The sequence below is a fragment of the Pipistrellus kuhlii genome, unplaced genomic scaffold (genome assembly GCF_014108245.1).
Source record: "Pipistrellus kuhlii isolate mPipKuh1 unplaced genomic scaffold, mPipKuh1.p scaffold_m20_p_15, whole genome shotgun sequence".
NCBI classification, from domain to species: Eukaryota; Metazoa; Chordata; class Mammalia; order Chiroptera; family Vespertilionidae; genus Pipistrellus; species Pipistrellus kuhlii.
The window spans coordinates 15,382,188-15,397,876 of NW_023425460.1; the positions used below are offsets into that span (position 1 = coordinate 15,382,188).

General features: G+C 37.6%; 1 protein-coding gene across 13 annotated transcripts in view; it reads left to right on the forward strand.

Annotated features, from left to right (window-relative positions):
* Positions 1 to 15,689, forward strand: part of JMJD1C (jumonji domain containing 1C) — a 183,760-nt gene that overhangs the window by 137,350 nt on the left and 30,721 nt on the right. For 10 of the 13 annotated variants that reach the window (XM_036438357.2, XM_036438351.2, XM_045581820.1 and 7 more), the window contains 3 exons: positions 2,786 to 2,958; positions 3,531 to 5,734; positions 10,379 to 10,580. In XM_036438357.2, the coding sequence (XP_036294250.1) occupies positions 2,786 to 2,958; positions 3,531 to 5,734; positions 10,379 to 10,580 (2,579 nt within the window). The remainder of the gene's footprint in view (positions 1 to 2,785; positions 2,959 to 3,530; positions 5,735 to 10,378; positions 10,581 to 15,689) is intronic. The other 3 variants (XM_036438352.2, XM_036438354.2, XM_036438355.2) reach the window with 1 other exon arrangement.

Genomic DNA, 15,689 nt, shown 5'->3' on the forward strand with positions numbered 1-15,689 from the left:
CCCTGTTAAACTTCAGGAGACTACTTAGTCCTTGGGGCAGCCAAGGATGCTCTTCAAAAATACTCCAGAATTTTCTTTAACTTTTTCTACCTAGCTATCTTCCTCCATACTTACTTTGTGGTAAAAAGGTAACATTAAATTTACCAACCTAGTCATTAACAACAGCGTACAGTAGTACTATTAAGTATATTCATAATATTGTGCAACCAGACTGCTGTAATTTTTTCATCTTGCAAAACTGAAATTCTATATCCATTAAACATTAATTTTCCTCCCCTTCACTGTCCCCCCAGTCTTTCGCAAACACTTTTCTACATTCTATTTCTGTGATTCAAAGTGCTTTAGATAGATGCTACCTTTGATTGGAATCATGCAGTATTTGACCTTTGGTGGCTTTTTTTTTCACATAGCGTAATCTTAAAGTTAGTTCATCCATGTTGTTAGAATGTAATAGGATTTTCCTTTTTAAGCCCAATTCTTTTTTCTTTTTTTGTTAATCCTCCCAAGGACATTGTTCCATTGATTTTTAAATTTTTTATTTTTATTTTTGAGAAAGAGAGAGAGAAGAGGTAGGGAAAGACACAGCCTGGTGCCCGCTCACCTGCTCCACATCTAGCCACGGTCCTGCTCTCGTCAGGGCCCATTCGGGCTGGCAGTGGCTCCACTGCCACTACCTGCCAGCGCTGTGTCACTGACACCCGCCATGTTCCACACTGTCCCCTGGTGGTCAGTGCACATCTTAGCGAGCGGTTGAATGACTCCCTGAGGGGACAATTTGCATATTAGGCTTTTATTATATATGATAATATTTCTTAATCGAAGTAATTTGACAGCAGTATATCTTTGGCATTATATCATATGACTTTAACATTATCATTTAGAGATATAAAATTTATTCCCTCTATTTTAAAATCAAAGGATTATATTTTCCCGGTATCTTGACTCAACAAATCATGTTCTGGAAGAAATGCCAATGAGTTATAGTATAAAAAATTTCTAACTATATCTCTTGATAGTTGTAATTCTTAACATAGAGAACAATGTTATAACATATTCAGTATGAGAAAACAATTTTTTTATAACTCCACATGTCCAAGTTTAATGACCCAACAACTGACAGTTTATAGTGAAACTAGAGGCCCAGTTCACAGAATTCATGCATGGGGGCGGGAGTATCTCTCAGCCCAGTCTGCACCCTCTCCAATCTGGAAACCCTTGAGAGATGTCCGACTGCCGTTTAGATCCAATTCTGGTGGGATCAGGCCTAAACAGACAATCTGACATCCTTCTCACAATTCAGGACCGCTGACTCCCAACTTCTCGCCTGCCTACCTTCCTGATTGGCCCTAACCGCTTCTGCTTGCCAGCCTGATCACCCCCTAACCACTCCCCTGCCAGCCTGATAGATGTGTAACTGCTCCTCTGCCGGCCTGGTCAGCCCTAATTGCCCTCCCCTGCAGAGTTGATCGCCCCTCCAACTGCCCTCCCCTGCCAGCCATGTTGTCCATATGGGGGGAAGGATCTTTGACCACATGGGGGCAGCCATCTTGTGTGTTGGAGTGATTGTTCAATCTGCATATGACTCTTTTATTACAAGCCTAGCGCATGGGTGGGGGCCAGCTGATTTGACCTGAAGGGTGTCTCGGATCAGGGTGGGGGTTCCCCTGGGGTGTGGAGCTGCCTGGGCGAGAGGCCTGTGGTGGTTTGCAGGCTGGTCACGCCCCCTGGTGACCTAAACGGAGGCCCTGGTATCTGAGGTTTATTTATCTTCTGTTATACAATTGAAACCTTGTAGCCTGGAGCGGAGCCAAGCCTTCTGCAGAAGCCATTTCAGTTGGAATTTATGTAACTTCTATAAGTGAAACTTTGTACCCTTGATTGGAGGCCTGGGCCCGCCAGTATGTGTGGAGAGCTTGGCTTCCTCCATTTCGGGATTAACCCTAACTTCTTGCTCTCTGTAGCCATAGCCATCTTAGTTGGGGTTAATTTGCATACTCCCTCTGATTGTCTGATGGGCGTGGCTTGTCGGTGTAGCAGAGTGATGGTTAATTTGCATATTACTCTATTATTAGATGGGATGGATTATAATTGGGTTTTAAAATATAATTTTCTGCCATATATTCTAAATAAATTATCACATTGAAAAAGTTTATTGTTTTCATGACAGAGTTGGCAAATGAACTTGATTAGAAGTTCTGTTTGTGACTAAATGTATTTTAGGAATAACAAATTTTGGTGTTTTATTAGCAATATATTCTTTTGATAGAATCTTAGGCAATCGTATAAGCAGTGTTCTCTATATATGTTAAAGGCAATAATTTAAAAATCTACATTCAGCCGAGACCGGTTTGGCTCAATGGATGGAGCATCGGCTTGGGGACTGAAGGGTCCCAGGTTCGATTCCAGTCAAGGGCATATACCTTGGTTTCGGGCAAATCCCCAGTGGGGGGTGTGCAAGAGGCAGCTGATCGTTGACTGTTTCTCATTGATGTTTCTAACTCTATCTCTCTTTTTTCCTCTCTGTACAAAATCAATAAAATATATATTTTTTTAAAATCTACATTCAATAATAAATTTCTAGAAATTACTAGTTTAACGCTGGTTACTTTTGACATATGGAAATATTCATATAGTTATGTTGGTTACCTATTGTCTGAATATTTTTCATTAGGTGGATTTAGATAAAGTCACTTGCTTCATAAGTATATCATTATTTTAGTCCTACTGTGATGCTTTTTTTTAAGCTTTTTTTATTAACTGAAGTCTGACTTTTTTTCTTAAATAGAATTCTCCCAGCTCTTGGTTACATCAACCCACCCCTGTGACCTCAGCAGATGGTATTGGATTACTTAGTCACATTCCTGTCAGACCTTCCAGTGCAGAGCCTCATCGGCCTCTTAAAATTGCAACACATTCCAGTCCACCATTGACAAAAAGTTTAGTAGATCATCATAAAGAGTAAGTTCACCAATGCTTAAAATTTACAAATGCCTTATCTTTTATCGATTTCTTAATTCACTTTCTAAGCAAATTATTTTAAGTTAATCTCTAAAAACTGGGCTTTGAATAAGTACTGTTCTTTCAGTTTTAATATACACTCTAATTTACTTGATAATATTAGAATACATAGAAAATCGTGTTTCACTTGTGTAATAGAACTGGAGGCCCAATGCACAAGATTTGTGTAAGAGTGGGCTTTCTTTCCCCCAGCTTCCCTCCGGGACCCCGGCTTTCCTCGCAGCCCCAGCTTCCTCCGGAATGTCATCTGGAAGGATGTCGGTCTAATAAACATATTACACTTTTATTATTATAGATGATATTGCATAGAACCTATCTTTAGATCATCCAAGAAAAAGTTGTTACAGAAACCTGTGTATTTTTAAAATAAATTTTTACTTTTTCATTATATTTGATGTGTTCACTAGTAGTTTCAGATCCCAATGATTAGACATTTATACAATTTATGAAGTGATCACCCTAATAAAACTAATAACTATCTGACATCATATCGTTGTGTATTTTCTTTACAGAGAATTGGAGAGGAAAGCTTTTATTGAACCATTACGTTCTATTTCATCTACATCAGCAAAAAATGACCTAGAACTAACTAGGTCACAGACTGGAAAAGATGGTCATTTGCATAGACATTTTGTGGATCCTGTGATGAATCCATTACAGAGACTACCCCAGGAGACTGGAGAGAGACTAAACAAATATAAGGAGGAACACCGCCGAATTCTTCAAGAAAGTATTGATGTTGCTCCATTTACAACTAAAATCAAGGGGCTTGAGGGTGAGAGAGAGAACTATCCCAGAGTAGCATCGTCATCTTCTAGCCCTAAAAGCCATGTCATCAAACAAGACAAAGATGTGGAATGCTCAGTATCAGATCTTTATAAAATGAAGCACTCAGTGCCTCAGAGTTTGCCCCAAAGTAACTATTTCACTACATTGTCTAATAGTGTGGTCAATGAACCACCAAGGTCATACCCATCCAAAGAAGTTTCAAATATTTACACAGAAAAACAGAATAATACCCTTGTATCGGCTGCTAATCCTCAAACTCTAACTTCATTTATATCATCTCTTTCAAAGCCACCACCTTTGATTAAACACCAACCGGAAAGTGAAGGTTTAGTAGGCAAAATACCAGATCACCTTTCTCATCAAATTGCTTCTCACTCAGTGACAACCTTCAGAAATGACTGTAGAAGTCCTACCCATTTGACAGTTTCTTCTACAAATACACTTCGGAGTATGCCTGCTTTACATAGAGCACCAGTATTTCATCCACCAATTCATCACAGCCTGGATAGAAAGGAAAGCAGCTATAGTAGCCTTTCCCCTCCAACTTTAACTCCAGTGATGCCTGTAAATGCTGGTGGGAAAGTTCAAGAATCACAAAAGCCTCCAACTCTAATTCCTGAGCCAAAAGAATCTCAGGCAAATTTTAAGAGTTCTTCTGAACAGAGTTTGACAGAAATGTGGAAATCTAATAATAACCTTAGCAAAGAGAAAGCTGAATGGCATGTAGAGAAAAGCAGCGGAAAGTCACAAGCTGCTATGGCATCTGTCATTGTACGTCCACCATCTAGTACAAAACTTGACAGTGTGCCGGCAATGCAGTTAACATCCAAAGATCGACTTAGCGGAAGATCTTCAGCTGAGGCAAATCAAACAGATTGCCTCAAACCATCAGAAGCTGGAGAAATTGGAAGAATAATTCTGCCAAGTGTGAATTCAGACAGTGCTCACATAAAATCTGCAAAAAACTTTCAGGCAGTCTCACAGGGCAGTGTTCCCAGTTCAGTTGTGTCTGCTGTAAATACAATGTGTAACACCAAAATGGATATATTCACATCTGCCACTACCACCAGTGTTTCCAGCTGGAGTGGTTCCGGAATAATATACTCTTTATCAAATACCATTTTGCCCTCTAAATCCTCAGACTGTACCTCTTCAAAAAGTGTCAGTCATTCAGTGGCTCCCACACAAGAATGCAAGGTCAGCACCACAGCTCCAGTTACACCAGCCAGTAGTAAGACAGGAAGCGCTGTTCAGCCCAGTTCTGGGTTCTCAGGCACAACTGATTTTATTCATTTAAAAAAGCACAAGGCAGCATTGGCTGCAGCTCAGTATAAAAGTAGTAATGCTAGTGAGACTGAGCCTAATGCGGTGAAAAATCAGACATCTTCAGCCTCCCTTGTCTTGGATAGCACTGTAGTCTGTAATACAATAAACAAAGCAAACTCTGTAGGAAATGGGCAAGCATCCCAGGCAAGTCAACCAAACTACCATACTAAACTTAAAAAAGCCTGGCTTACTAGACATTCAGAAGAAGATAAAAATACTAATAAAATTGAAAATTCAGGGAATTCGGTTTCAGAAATTATTAAGCCATGTTCTGTTAATTTAATAGCCTCTACATCTAATGATATACAAAATAGTGTAGATAGTAAGATCATAGTTGATAAATATATAAAAGATGATAAAGTCATTAGGAGAAAAGCCAAAAGAACTTATGAATCTGGTTCTGAAAGTGGAGACTCAGATGAAAGTGAAAGCAAGTCAGAACAAAGGACTAAAAGACAACCTAAGCCAACTTACAAAAAGAAGCAGAATGATTTGCAGAAGAGAAAAGGTGAAATGGAGGAAGATATAAAACCCAATGGGGTTCTCAGCAGGAGTGCTAAAGAAAAAAGTAAATTGAAATTGCAGAGCAATAGTAGTGGTGGTAAGTACATTTATTTTTCTTTAATCTCAGATAAAATATGCTATATGTTCTTGGAATAATTGTGTGGTTTTCTAAAGACTAGTGAGCTTAAAAGCATCTTTTGACTTTATTTGTATGCTCTAGCATTATGTGTGTGCTCACTGAGCTCATTTCTACATTTTATAAGTATTCTATAAGAGGAAATGAGAGAATATATATCTCTCCATTTTGAAGAGTCTTCTAGAAATATGTTTTACCTAGCACTTATACTGGCAAAAAATTAATGTGTAATCTAGCAGTTACTCAGAATTTTGAACATTTCTAAAAACTGTCAAATTGTATTTATAGCTGCCACATCAAAAGTGGATTTCAAATATTAAGTATTTACCTATAACAAGATATATGTAGTTGAAAAATAAATCTTATTTACACATGCTTTCTTTAAGTCACATTTAAAAAAAGATATTTTTATTGATTTCAGAGAGGAAGGGAGAGGGAGAGAGCAAGATAGAAACCTCAATGATGAGAGAAAATCATTAATAAGCTGCCTCTTGCACTGGTGATCCAGACTGCAACCCAGGCATGTGCCCTGACCAGGAATTGAAACATGACCTCTTGGTTCATAGGTCGGTGCTCAACCATTGAACCACGCTGGCTGGGCTAAGTCACATATTTAGAAGAGAATTCAGAGTACTGTGGATGTGGCCTCTTAGCTTTGGCTTCTCTCACTGATGACAAAACTAAAACCATACTGAAATTATCTTCTATTTAATAATGCCACTCATTCAAGCAGTTCTTAACAATAGCTAAAAGTTAACAGTGGGGTGTGAGGGTCATTATGGTTTTCTGTGTTCATTTTTGTATTCAAGAAGAATGTGCATAATAAGTAAAACTTTCAAAACTGATGTTTGTTTCATTTGTGGCTACAATAGCAAAATAAGTGATACTAGTAATATTCACTATAAAGTGTTTCCATATGTTTGTTTGTTTTTTCTCTTGTAATAGTTTTTCTCAGTTTGCTTATTTATTTTTAGGTCAGTTGTACATTGCAGAAAGCATATAATGGTCTCACTGTATTCATGTATTAATCCACATACAGTATATGAAATATCTGTGACAGTGTGGACATTCAAGAAGTTCTTTCACGAGCATTTGGATGCTTGAAGGCTCTTATTTGGGCCTTTTCACATGAATGAGGTTTTCCCACATGCCTTTGTGGAAATCAGAGGCAAAGTGAAAGAGAAAAGCAGGAAAATGGAATCAGAGAAAAGGATGGACTTTCAAAAAGAGAGGAACAAAGAAAAATTAGCTCAACTAGAGACAGAGATTGAGAGACTGAAATGCAAATATAGTCAGAAAAAAACGAAGATAGGGAAATTGATAAAGAATATTTGCCATTTGAGTATTGGATTGTATAGTTTTGCTTTTTCTATATCATGTGTTCTACTTAATTCCACCAATTAATTCTTAAGAGGCTAAATGTGGTCAATATTGTTTCTCTTTCTTCATAAAACATTTACTTTGGTGTTAGGTAGTCAAATACTTAAACATACAAAAAACAAAAATAGGAACCTTCCAGGATTCCTATTAGAAAACTCTTAATGAAATTAAATTTATAAAATTAACTCTTAATGAAGTACATATTCTGGTTTCATTTTTGAGATTGAATGTACTTGTTTCCTATGTAAGAAATCTAAGACAAAGGCTAGAATCAGCATTCTCTCCACCCCGATTTGTTATGCTTAGTGAAATTAATCATAGAGGCTATGTTAAGTCCCATTTATTCCCAAGTCCAAAATACAATTACATGACTGTTAAATGCCATCTTTTAATTATCGGCAGAGTTGATTTGCTATTGTTCTGGACTATCTAGAAAGTTCTCTAAATTGGGAGTTTATAAATCTAGTTTCTCAACCTGAGTAGATAATGTATCTTTAAACACAACAATTTTATGAACTGAAATTGCCCATCAAATTTAAATATATCTAAGTCCTGCCGAAACCGGATATCAATGGATAGAGCGTCGGCTTGGGGACTGAAGGGTCCCTGGTTCGATTCCGGTCAAGGGCATGTACCTTGGTTGCGGGCATATCCCCAGTGGGAGGTGTGCAAGAGGCAGCTGATTGATGACTCTCTCTCATCAATGTTTCTAACTCTCTATCTCTCTCCCTTCCTCTCTGTACAAAATCAATAAAATATATTTAATTAATAAATAAATAAATAAATCTAAGTCCTGTGATAAAATCAATGGCTTAAGTATAATCAAAAATGTAATACAAAACAACTGGTCTGATTTGGATCTTTGTGTCTTTGTAATTCATTTAAAAACAACAACTCTCTTATTGTTTATTTTGTTTCACAGCATAGAGATTTGATTGGAAATTTCTGGCTTCTTATTATAATACTATTTAAATTGTTCACAAAGATATGATTATCCATACTCTGACTGTTCCATTATTTGGAATGTAAAAGCATATTGGACCCTGACTGGTGTAGATAAGAGGTTAGAGTGTCAGCCTGTATGCCAAAAGATTGAGGGTATTGATCTCGTGGTCAGAGTATGTGCGGGAGACAACCAATGAATGTGTCTCTCTGGCAAGGATGTTTCTCCCTCTCCCTCCCCCCTTCTCTCTCTCTCTCTCTCTCTGTATGTCTTTGTCTCTGTATGTTTTTGTCTCTCTCTCTGTCTCCTCTTTCCCTTCTACTCTCTCTAAAAATAAAAAATAAATAAAAAATAAAAAATCAATGGAAAAAATATACTCTGGTAAGGATTAACAATAAAAAGAAAGCATATTTGCTTAATAGTTATTTTCCAGTCAAATAAAAGTAGATTGCACTTTTAAAAGTAAGTGATTGGAAGCAAGTGTACCAAATAAAAATTTATCAACAGTGTACCATTTCTGTTGTTCTTTCTGACTTCTGAAAGCTCTGACTATTTATATAGTCCATAGGACAAATCTGTCTTATACACAATGAAAGAAGTACAAAAGCCTTTTATACAAGCCTTCTGGAAAACATTTTATTCCATGAGTGGTATATGTGTACACACATGCATTTCTCTGTCTAGTGGATTTAGTCAAGTTGCTCCTTGTTCTAAATTAAAGACAGAAGATAGGAGAACTTATAATTGTAAAGAATCTGGTATCAATCATAGAAGTGCTTAATGACATGCTGATTTTAAATGTGCCGCCCTTGAGTTTAAACACAATACTTTCTATTTTAAGATGTGTGGTCTTGCTTTGTGCTGCCTACAGTAGAGGTTAACAGGTAAGCAATAGTGCAAACTCAGGACCAGGGTTCTGCTAAAAAGTTCAGCAAGAAGAATACAGTCTCAGAATAGTTGTACTGCCTTTGATTCACAAAGTAGGCATGATTAGAAAGCGTAATAGGAAATCAAATTTATTCCTTTACTATGATAGAAATAGTAAGCTATGTAAATCTTATGTCTGATGTAATAGATGCATTATACATTTGCACAGTAAAAAACACATAAGAGTCAACAAATACTGCTTGTCCCAAGATAGGTTGCTATTAAGTTAATAGATTAGTAAAAATTTAATAGGCAAGTAGGCAGGCTTTAATTAGTGTATAATGTTTTGAGTTCTTCCTACTCTACAGATGATTGATTACTTGAGCCAGTGTTTATTACAACAATTAGGTTCAAGTTAATAAAGGTGATGGAACAACAATATATATTATGAATTTTCTGCAGTTTTATTTTTCTTTAGGGTTGTGGTACCCTTTTTTTCTGTCATAAAAAAAAGATAGCTAAGTTAATGTTGGCTTTTTTCTTTCAAATCTTTTTCTTTTTCTACAAAATTCACCAATACATTGATAACAAATGGAGGACCTTATAATAAGGAGAGAGAGCTATTAGGAAGAATAACTTAGTGCCTCTTCTCCTAAATATTGGTGTTAGGAAATTATCAGTTTCTTGACTTAATGAACCATACTTTCGAGAATCAGATTATTGCAAAAATAAGTATTTTGCCCTGGCTGGTTTTGTTCAGTGATTATTAATAGATCATCGACCTGTGGACTGAAGGGTGGTAGTTTGGATTCCTGATAAGGGCATGGACCTGGAGTTCAGGTTTCTCAGCCTGGGTAGGGGCGCATGCGGGACAGTCAACTGATGTGTCTCTCTCGTGTTGATGTCTCTCTTTCTCTCCTCCCCTCCTCACTCCCTTTTACTCTCCCCTAAAATCAATGGGAAAAAAATATCCTTGGATGAGGATTTTAAAAATAAACCACACAAAAACTTAAATATGCTGAAACTAGCCTATTGTTTCTAAAAGTATTAGCCTTTAGTCTTTAACTTCTTCCTGTGAATCTTGAAGGAGCTTCCTTCTACATGTCCCAAATATTTTGTGTAGAAGTGTTGTATTTTTAGCTTTATGAATCAACTAGAAGATTTACTCAGGATCTGCATTTAGAGTATACTGGCAGAAGATTTCATTTGGTTAGTAAAATACTAACCAAATATAAAGTGTTGCTCTGGACTTTTTTATTATAGCTATTAAGAGTGGAACTGTAATGTCTTTACTTTTCTATAATATATATTTTTTTAATATGTCATCACAATTATATAATTGACTTGAATCTTACTTAAAGGAGTATACTTTGCTAAAGTATAATCTTGCTAATATTTTCCTATTGGTTTTACAGCTGGCATCCCTCGTTCAGTTTTAAAAGATTGGCGTAAAGTCAAGAAGCTGAAGCAAACTGGGGAATCCTTTTTACAGGATGATTCCTGCTGTGAGATAGGGCCTAATTTGCAAAAGTGCCGAGAATGTAGACTTATTCGGAGTAAGAAAGAAGAAGAACCAACCCATTCACCGGTGTTTTGTAGATTTTACTACTTTAGACGGTAAGTTAAAAAATATGTAATTGTGGGAAAATATGTTTATGGATATTGGAAATTATGCATTCGGAGGATCCTATTTGGAGATAGGAGCCGCCATGTTCCTGAAACATTATAGAAGAACTAGAGGCCCGGTGCACGAAATTCGTACACTTGGGAGGGGTCCCTCAGCCCAGTCTGTGCCATCTTTGCAGTCTGGGACCTCTCACTCCTTACTGCCCACTTGAAGCAGAGACAGAAGAAGCTCCCACCACCACTACTGCGCTCACCAGCCAGGAGCTCAGAGCTTCTGGATGAGTGGCACTCCCCCTGGTGGTCAGTGCACATCATAGCAACCAGCCATTCAGTCGATTTGCATATTAGCCTTTTATTATATAGGATATTAAACTTATTACTGAATTTAAAAATGGCTATTTATTGGAATAAATTCATATTTACACGGTTTATATGTATTCATGGCCTTTTGCTACTGAGAGATTTATCCTTCCCTAATGAGAAATGTTTAGTTTGTTGTTTTTTTTTTAAGTGATAGGAAACAGTTTGTGTCATATAAAGATTTTTAAACATTTACTAGTATATACCTGGCCAAAACAATGTCCCATTTATATCTGTGCATTAGCTAACAATCAAAATATTATATAAATCTAGGTAAATAATGTAGACATGAAATTAAAGTCAGTGCGTTATATTGGAATACCCATTCCTTTATCTTGTTAAACATATATGTAGCTATAAAATTATAAGTTGTAATAGGACAGAAAGGAATTATTAGTATCATTTCTCAAGTTTTATAGTGTAAGTTTAAAAATTTACCAGGTGAACTGGTTAATAATGCGATTTTTTCAATAGATGGAGTCATACGTTGATATATGCAATTTGATATGTATGCTATTTTGTTGTATTGATAGCAAGCTTCAAAACTTCGTATATCAAATTTTCTGAAGGTGTTAACATAGATATTTTTACGCTTAAAATGTTGAAATTTATGCCAAAAGAAAAGCATTTGCTAGAAGTCATGATTCATTATTTTGAAGAAAAGTGCTGCTTAATACTTCGTGAAGCTTATGGTGAACATGCTCCATCTCAAGATACTTGTGAACGCTGGTTTAAATGCTTTAAAAGTGATGATTTCTATGTGAAAGACAAAGAATGTCTAAGGCAACTGAAAAAGTTTGAAGACCAAAAATTACCACTATTATTGGATGAAGATGCATGTCAAGCTCAAAAACAACTTGCAGAAAGATTAAACGTTGCTCAGTAAACAATTTATGATCACTTATAAGCATGCGAAAGATTTTAAAGGAAGGAAATCGGGTGCCACATCAACTAAACAAAAACCAAATGGAAAACCAAAATGTCATCAGTAAAATGTTGCTTCAGCGGCACAAAAGAAAGTCTTTCTGCATTGAATTGTGACTGGAGAGGAAATGTGGATTTATTTTGAGAATCCCAAACACACAGAATCATGGGTTGATCCAGGTCAACCATCAACATTGGACTGCAAGGCCAAATGCTTTGGAAAGAAGACAATGCTCTGCGTTTGGTGGGATCAGAAAAGTGTGGTGTATTATGAGCTTCTAAATCCAGGTGAAAGTGTTAATACTGATCACTACCGACAACAATCAGTTTGAACCACGCTTTGATCATGAAACTACCAGAATGTCGCAGAAGACACACAAAGTAGTTTTGCTTCATGATGACGCACCATCACACACTTCAAAACCAGTTAAAGATACATTAAAAGATCTTGCCTGGGAAGTATTAACCCACGCACTGTGTTCACCAAACCTTGCTTCTTCAAGATTACCACTTGTTCTGATTGATGGCACATGCACTTTCTGAGCAGCACTTCAAAACATACAAAGAAGTGGAAAATTGGGTCTCTGAATGGTTTGCCTCAAAACAAGAAAAGTTCTATTAGGACGGTATCCACAAATTACCTGAAAGATGGGAAATTGTGTAGCTAGCAATGGACATTACTTTGAATAAAGCACTTTGATGTTTCTCTTGAAATTACCGTGTATTCTTTGATCACAAAATCCACATTATTAACTGTTAACACCTGATATTGTTACTATTATTCTGTAATATTACATGACTATATAACCAAAGTATAAATAATGGTAATATTAACATTTCCAATAATACCTTAATACTGAATCTCACAGGTAGATTTGTAAGAGGTGAATGAAGAATAGCTGGTTTACCCTAGGAAGTAGAGACTAATATCTCAGATTCTTAAATCATTCTTATTTCCTGTATGATTTATAATGGTAGGTAGGACTATGGCTAAGCCTCACTCATCTGCATAATATGCATGATAGAGGTATTGTACCTCAGAAGGGTTTCATGAAGATTGTAAATACACAAAGTCATTAATGTAATACCAAGCACATATGGTATACTCTAATGTTAGCTGCAGTTATTTTTCTAATCATTAGCATCATCTTCCTAAAGAAATTAGGAGGTACTTTGCTTTGCAAGTATTCAGTGCTGATAACTCAGTAGAGATCCCTAAAGTATGTATTTATAGGAAGACAAGTTTTATTTCTTAGTTCTTTACTTCATGATCTTTCTACCCAATAATTCTCAACAAAATAGTTATAGATGATAATACACATGAAAGTACAAAAAAGGAATCAAAGGAAAGTGGTTTGAAAAGATAAACTCGTAGAAAGTTTGGAATGTAATATATAGGTAAATATAATATCAAGCTGAAATAAGATGATGGGTTAAAATAAAGGGAGATATTGGCTTTTTAAAAGGAAAAAGGGTAAGGTAAGAAAAGAATGTGTAAAAGAAGCAAAGACGTTGGTATCATTAGAAAAGTACAGAATGACTTGTAATGAACTTTCAGTATCCCATGTTTGCGACTAATTACAAAAATAATTGAATAATCCCCACCAGCTATAAGAAAAGGCAATTTTGCCTCCCATTTATCCTAAATTTCTCTGTACTGAGTACTTACAGTAGTTACATTAATTGGGTGTCAGAAGCTAAAAGGCAGTGAACACACTTATGGGTTCCTAATAAACTTATTAAGAATTTCACCCTTGGAAAAACCAAGATGGCGGCATAGGGTAGACACCTGAATGCAGCCTACCACAACAAATTTGAATTTATAACTGAAAAACAGGGGAAACATTGCCCTGAAGCGCAGGACGGCTGGCTGAGAGGAGGCTCTACCGTCTGAGAATGAGAGAGAAGGTACACTGAACCTCAGGAACTGTGAAGGTACAGAGAACTGTGCGCGCGAAAAGGCGGCCACCCGACTTCGCTGCCTGCTTGCTTGTAGAGTGCGGAGAGGGCGGGCTGAGTTCACTACTGGCTCACTCCTGCTCATGGAGAGGGCGAACAGCTAAAGCGTGGCTGGCTTTTTTGTTCAGGAGGAAATCAGAACCACCCTTTTGCTCTGATAGACGGCCCCAGACAGGGAGAGGCCAGACCGTCAGGCAGTGGGCAGAGATCTCTCAGAGGTGTGTGGAGCCAGCAGCCATTACTGTGCGACTCAGAAACCAGACCCTCATAGGGAGGGGCTGAATAAAGCTTGTCTGTACTACCCTGTGACTCCGCCCCATCCAAGCGGAGCACAGAAGCCCTTCCAGTGGCTAGCTTTCTCGTTTGCAGTGAATAGTACTCTCCTAGGGAGTGACAGACAGGAATCCAAAGCTTGTCTGCGTCTATACCAGGCGTCTTCAAACTAAGGCCCGCGGGCCACATGCGGCCCGCAGAGGAGTCTGATCCGGCCCGCCAGGTTTTTTGGGCAGTGAGCGCAGCCGAGGTGCTACAGTAGGAATTAGTAGTTCATATAGTCCAGCCCTCCAGCTCTCTGAGGGACCGTGATCTGGCCCCCACTTTAAAAAGTTTGAGGACCCCTGGCTATACCAAAGAGGTGCACGTGCATGCAACCAATCGTGCGGGATTCAACAAAGTTTGTGCCACCCTGAGACTCCGCCCCATTCAAGTGGAATACAGAAACCCTCCTAGCTGAGACACTTTTGATCCTCATCCAGTTGGCTTGGAGATCAACGCTTCCCAGTGATACCAACAACAAGCAAGGCTTAACAACAAGACTGTACACACAGCCCACAAAGGGCTACACCAAGACTGTCCTCCTCAGGTAACTGGGAGGCTGACTCACTGAATCATATAGGACACCTTAGCCACCCTACCGACTCAAGGAAGCTGTGAAAATGCCGAGACAAGGAAACAGATCACAAACAAAAGAAATGGAGGGAAAGAAGCAACTGCATATAGAGTTCAAAACCACGCTTATAAGGTTTTTCAAGAACTTCCTAGAAAAGGCTGATAAAATAAACGAGACCTTTGGAGATATGAAAAGGGATCAACTAGAAATAATACATTGTCTGAAATAAAAAATATTCAGAGTCCTAAAAACAGAATGGAAGATCGCAAGAATTAAGTCAAAGATTTGAAACACAAAGAGCCAGAGGACACTCCTTCATAGAAACAAGAAGATAAGAGAATCCAGAAAGTTGAAGATAGTGTAAGAAACCTCTGGGACAATTTCAAACGAACCAACATCAGAATTATGGGGTCCCAGAAGAAGAGAGAGAGCAAGATACCGAAAGAATACTGGAAGAAATAGTGACAGAAAACTTCCCCCACCTGGGGAAAGAAATAGACTTACAAGACATATCATAATTAAAATTCCAAGAGCAAAAGACAGAATACCGTATTTTCCGACTTATAAGACGACACCTAATTTTACAGTTAAAACATAGGTTTAGGCCTATATTCGCTGTATAAGACTACCCCCCACTTCCGAGGCAACACCAGTTCTTTTTTTAATAGACCGCCTCTCTGACTCTGGCCAATTTTCGGTTGACTTTTTTTCGTTTCAAAAGTCATACGCCAGAAAATATGCCGGAAAATACGGTATTAAAAGCAGCAAGAGAAAAGCAGGTAGTTACCTATAAAGGAGCACCCATACAATTGTCAGCTGATTTCTCAACAGAAACCATGCAGGCCAGATGGGAATGGCAAGAAATATTCAAGGTGATGAATAGCAAGAACCTACAGCCAAAAATACTCTACCCAGCAAAGCTATCACTCAGAATCGAAGGCCAGATAAAGAGCTTCACAAATAAAAAA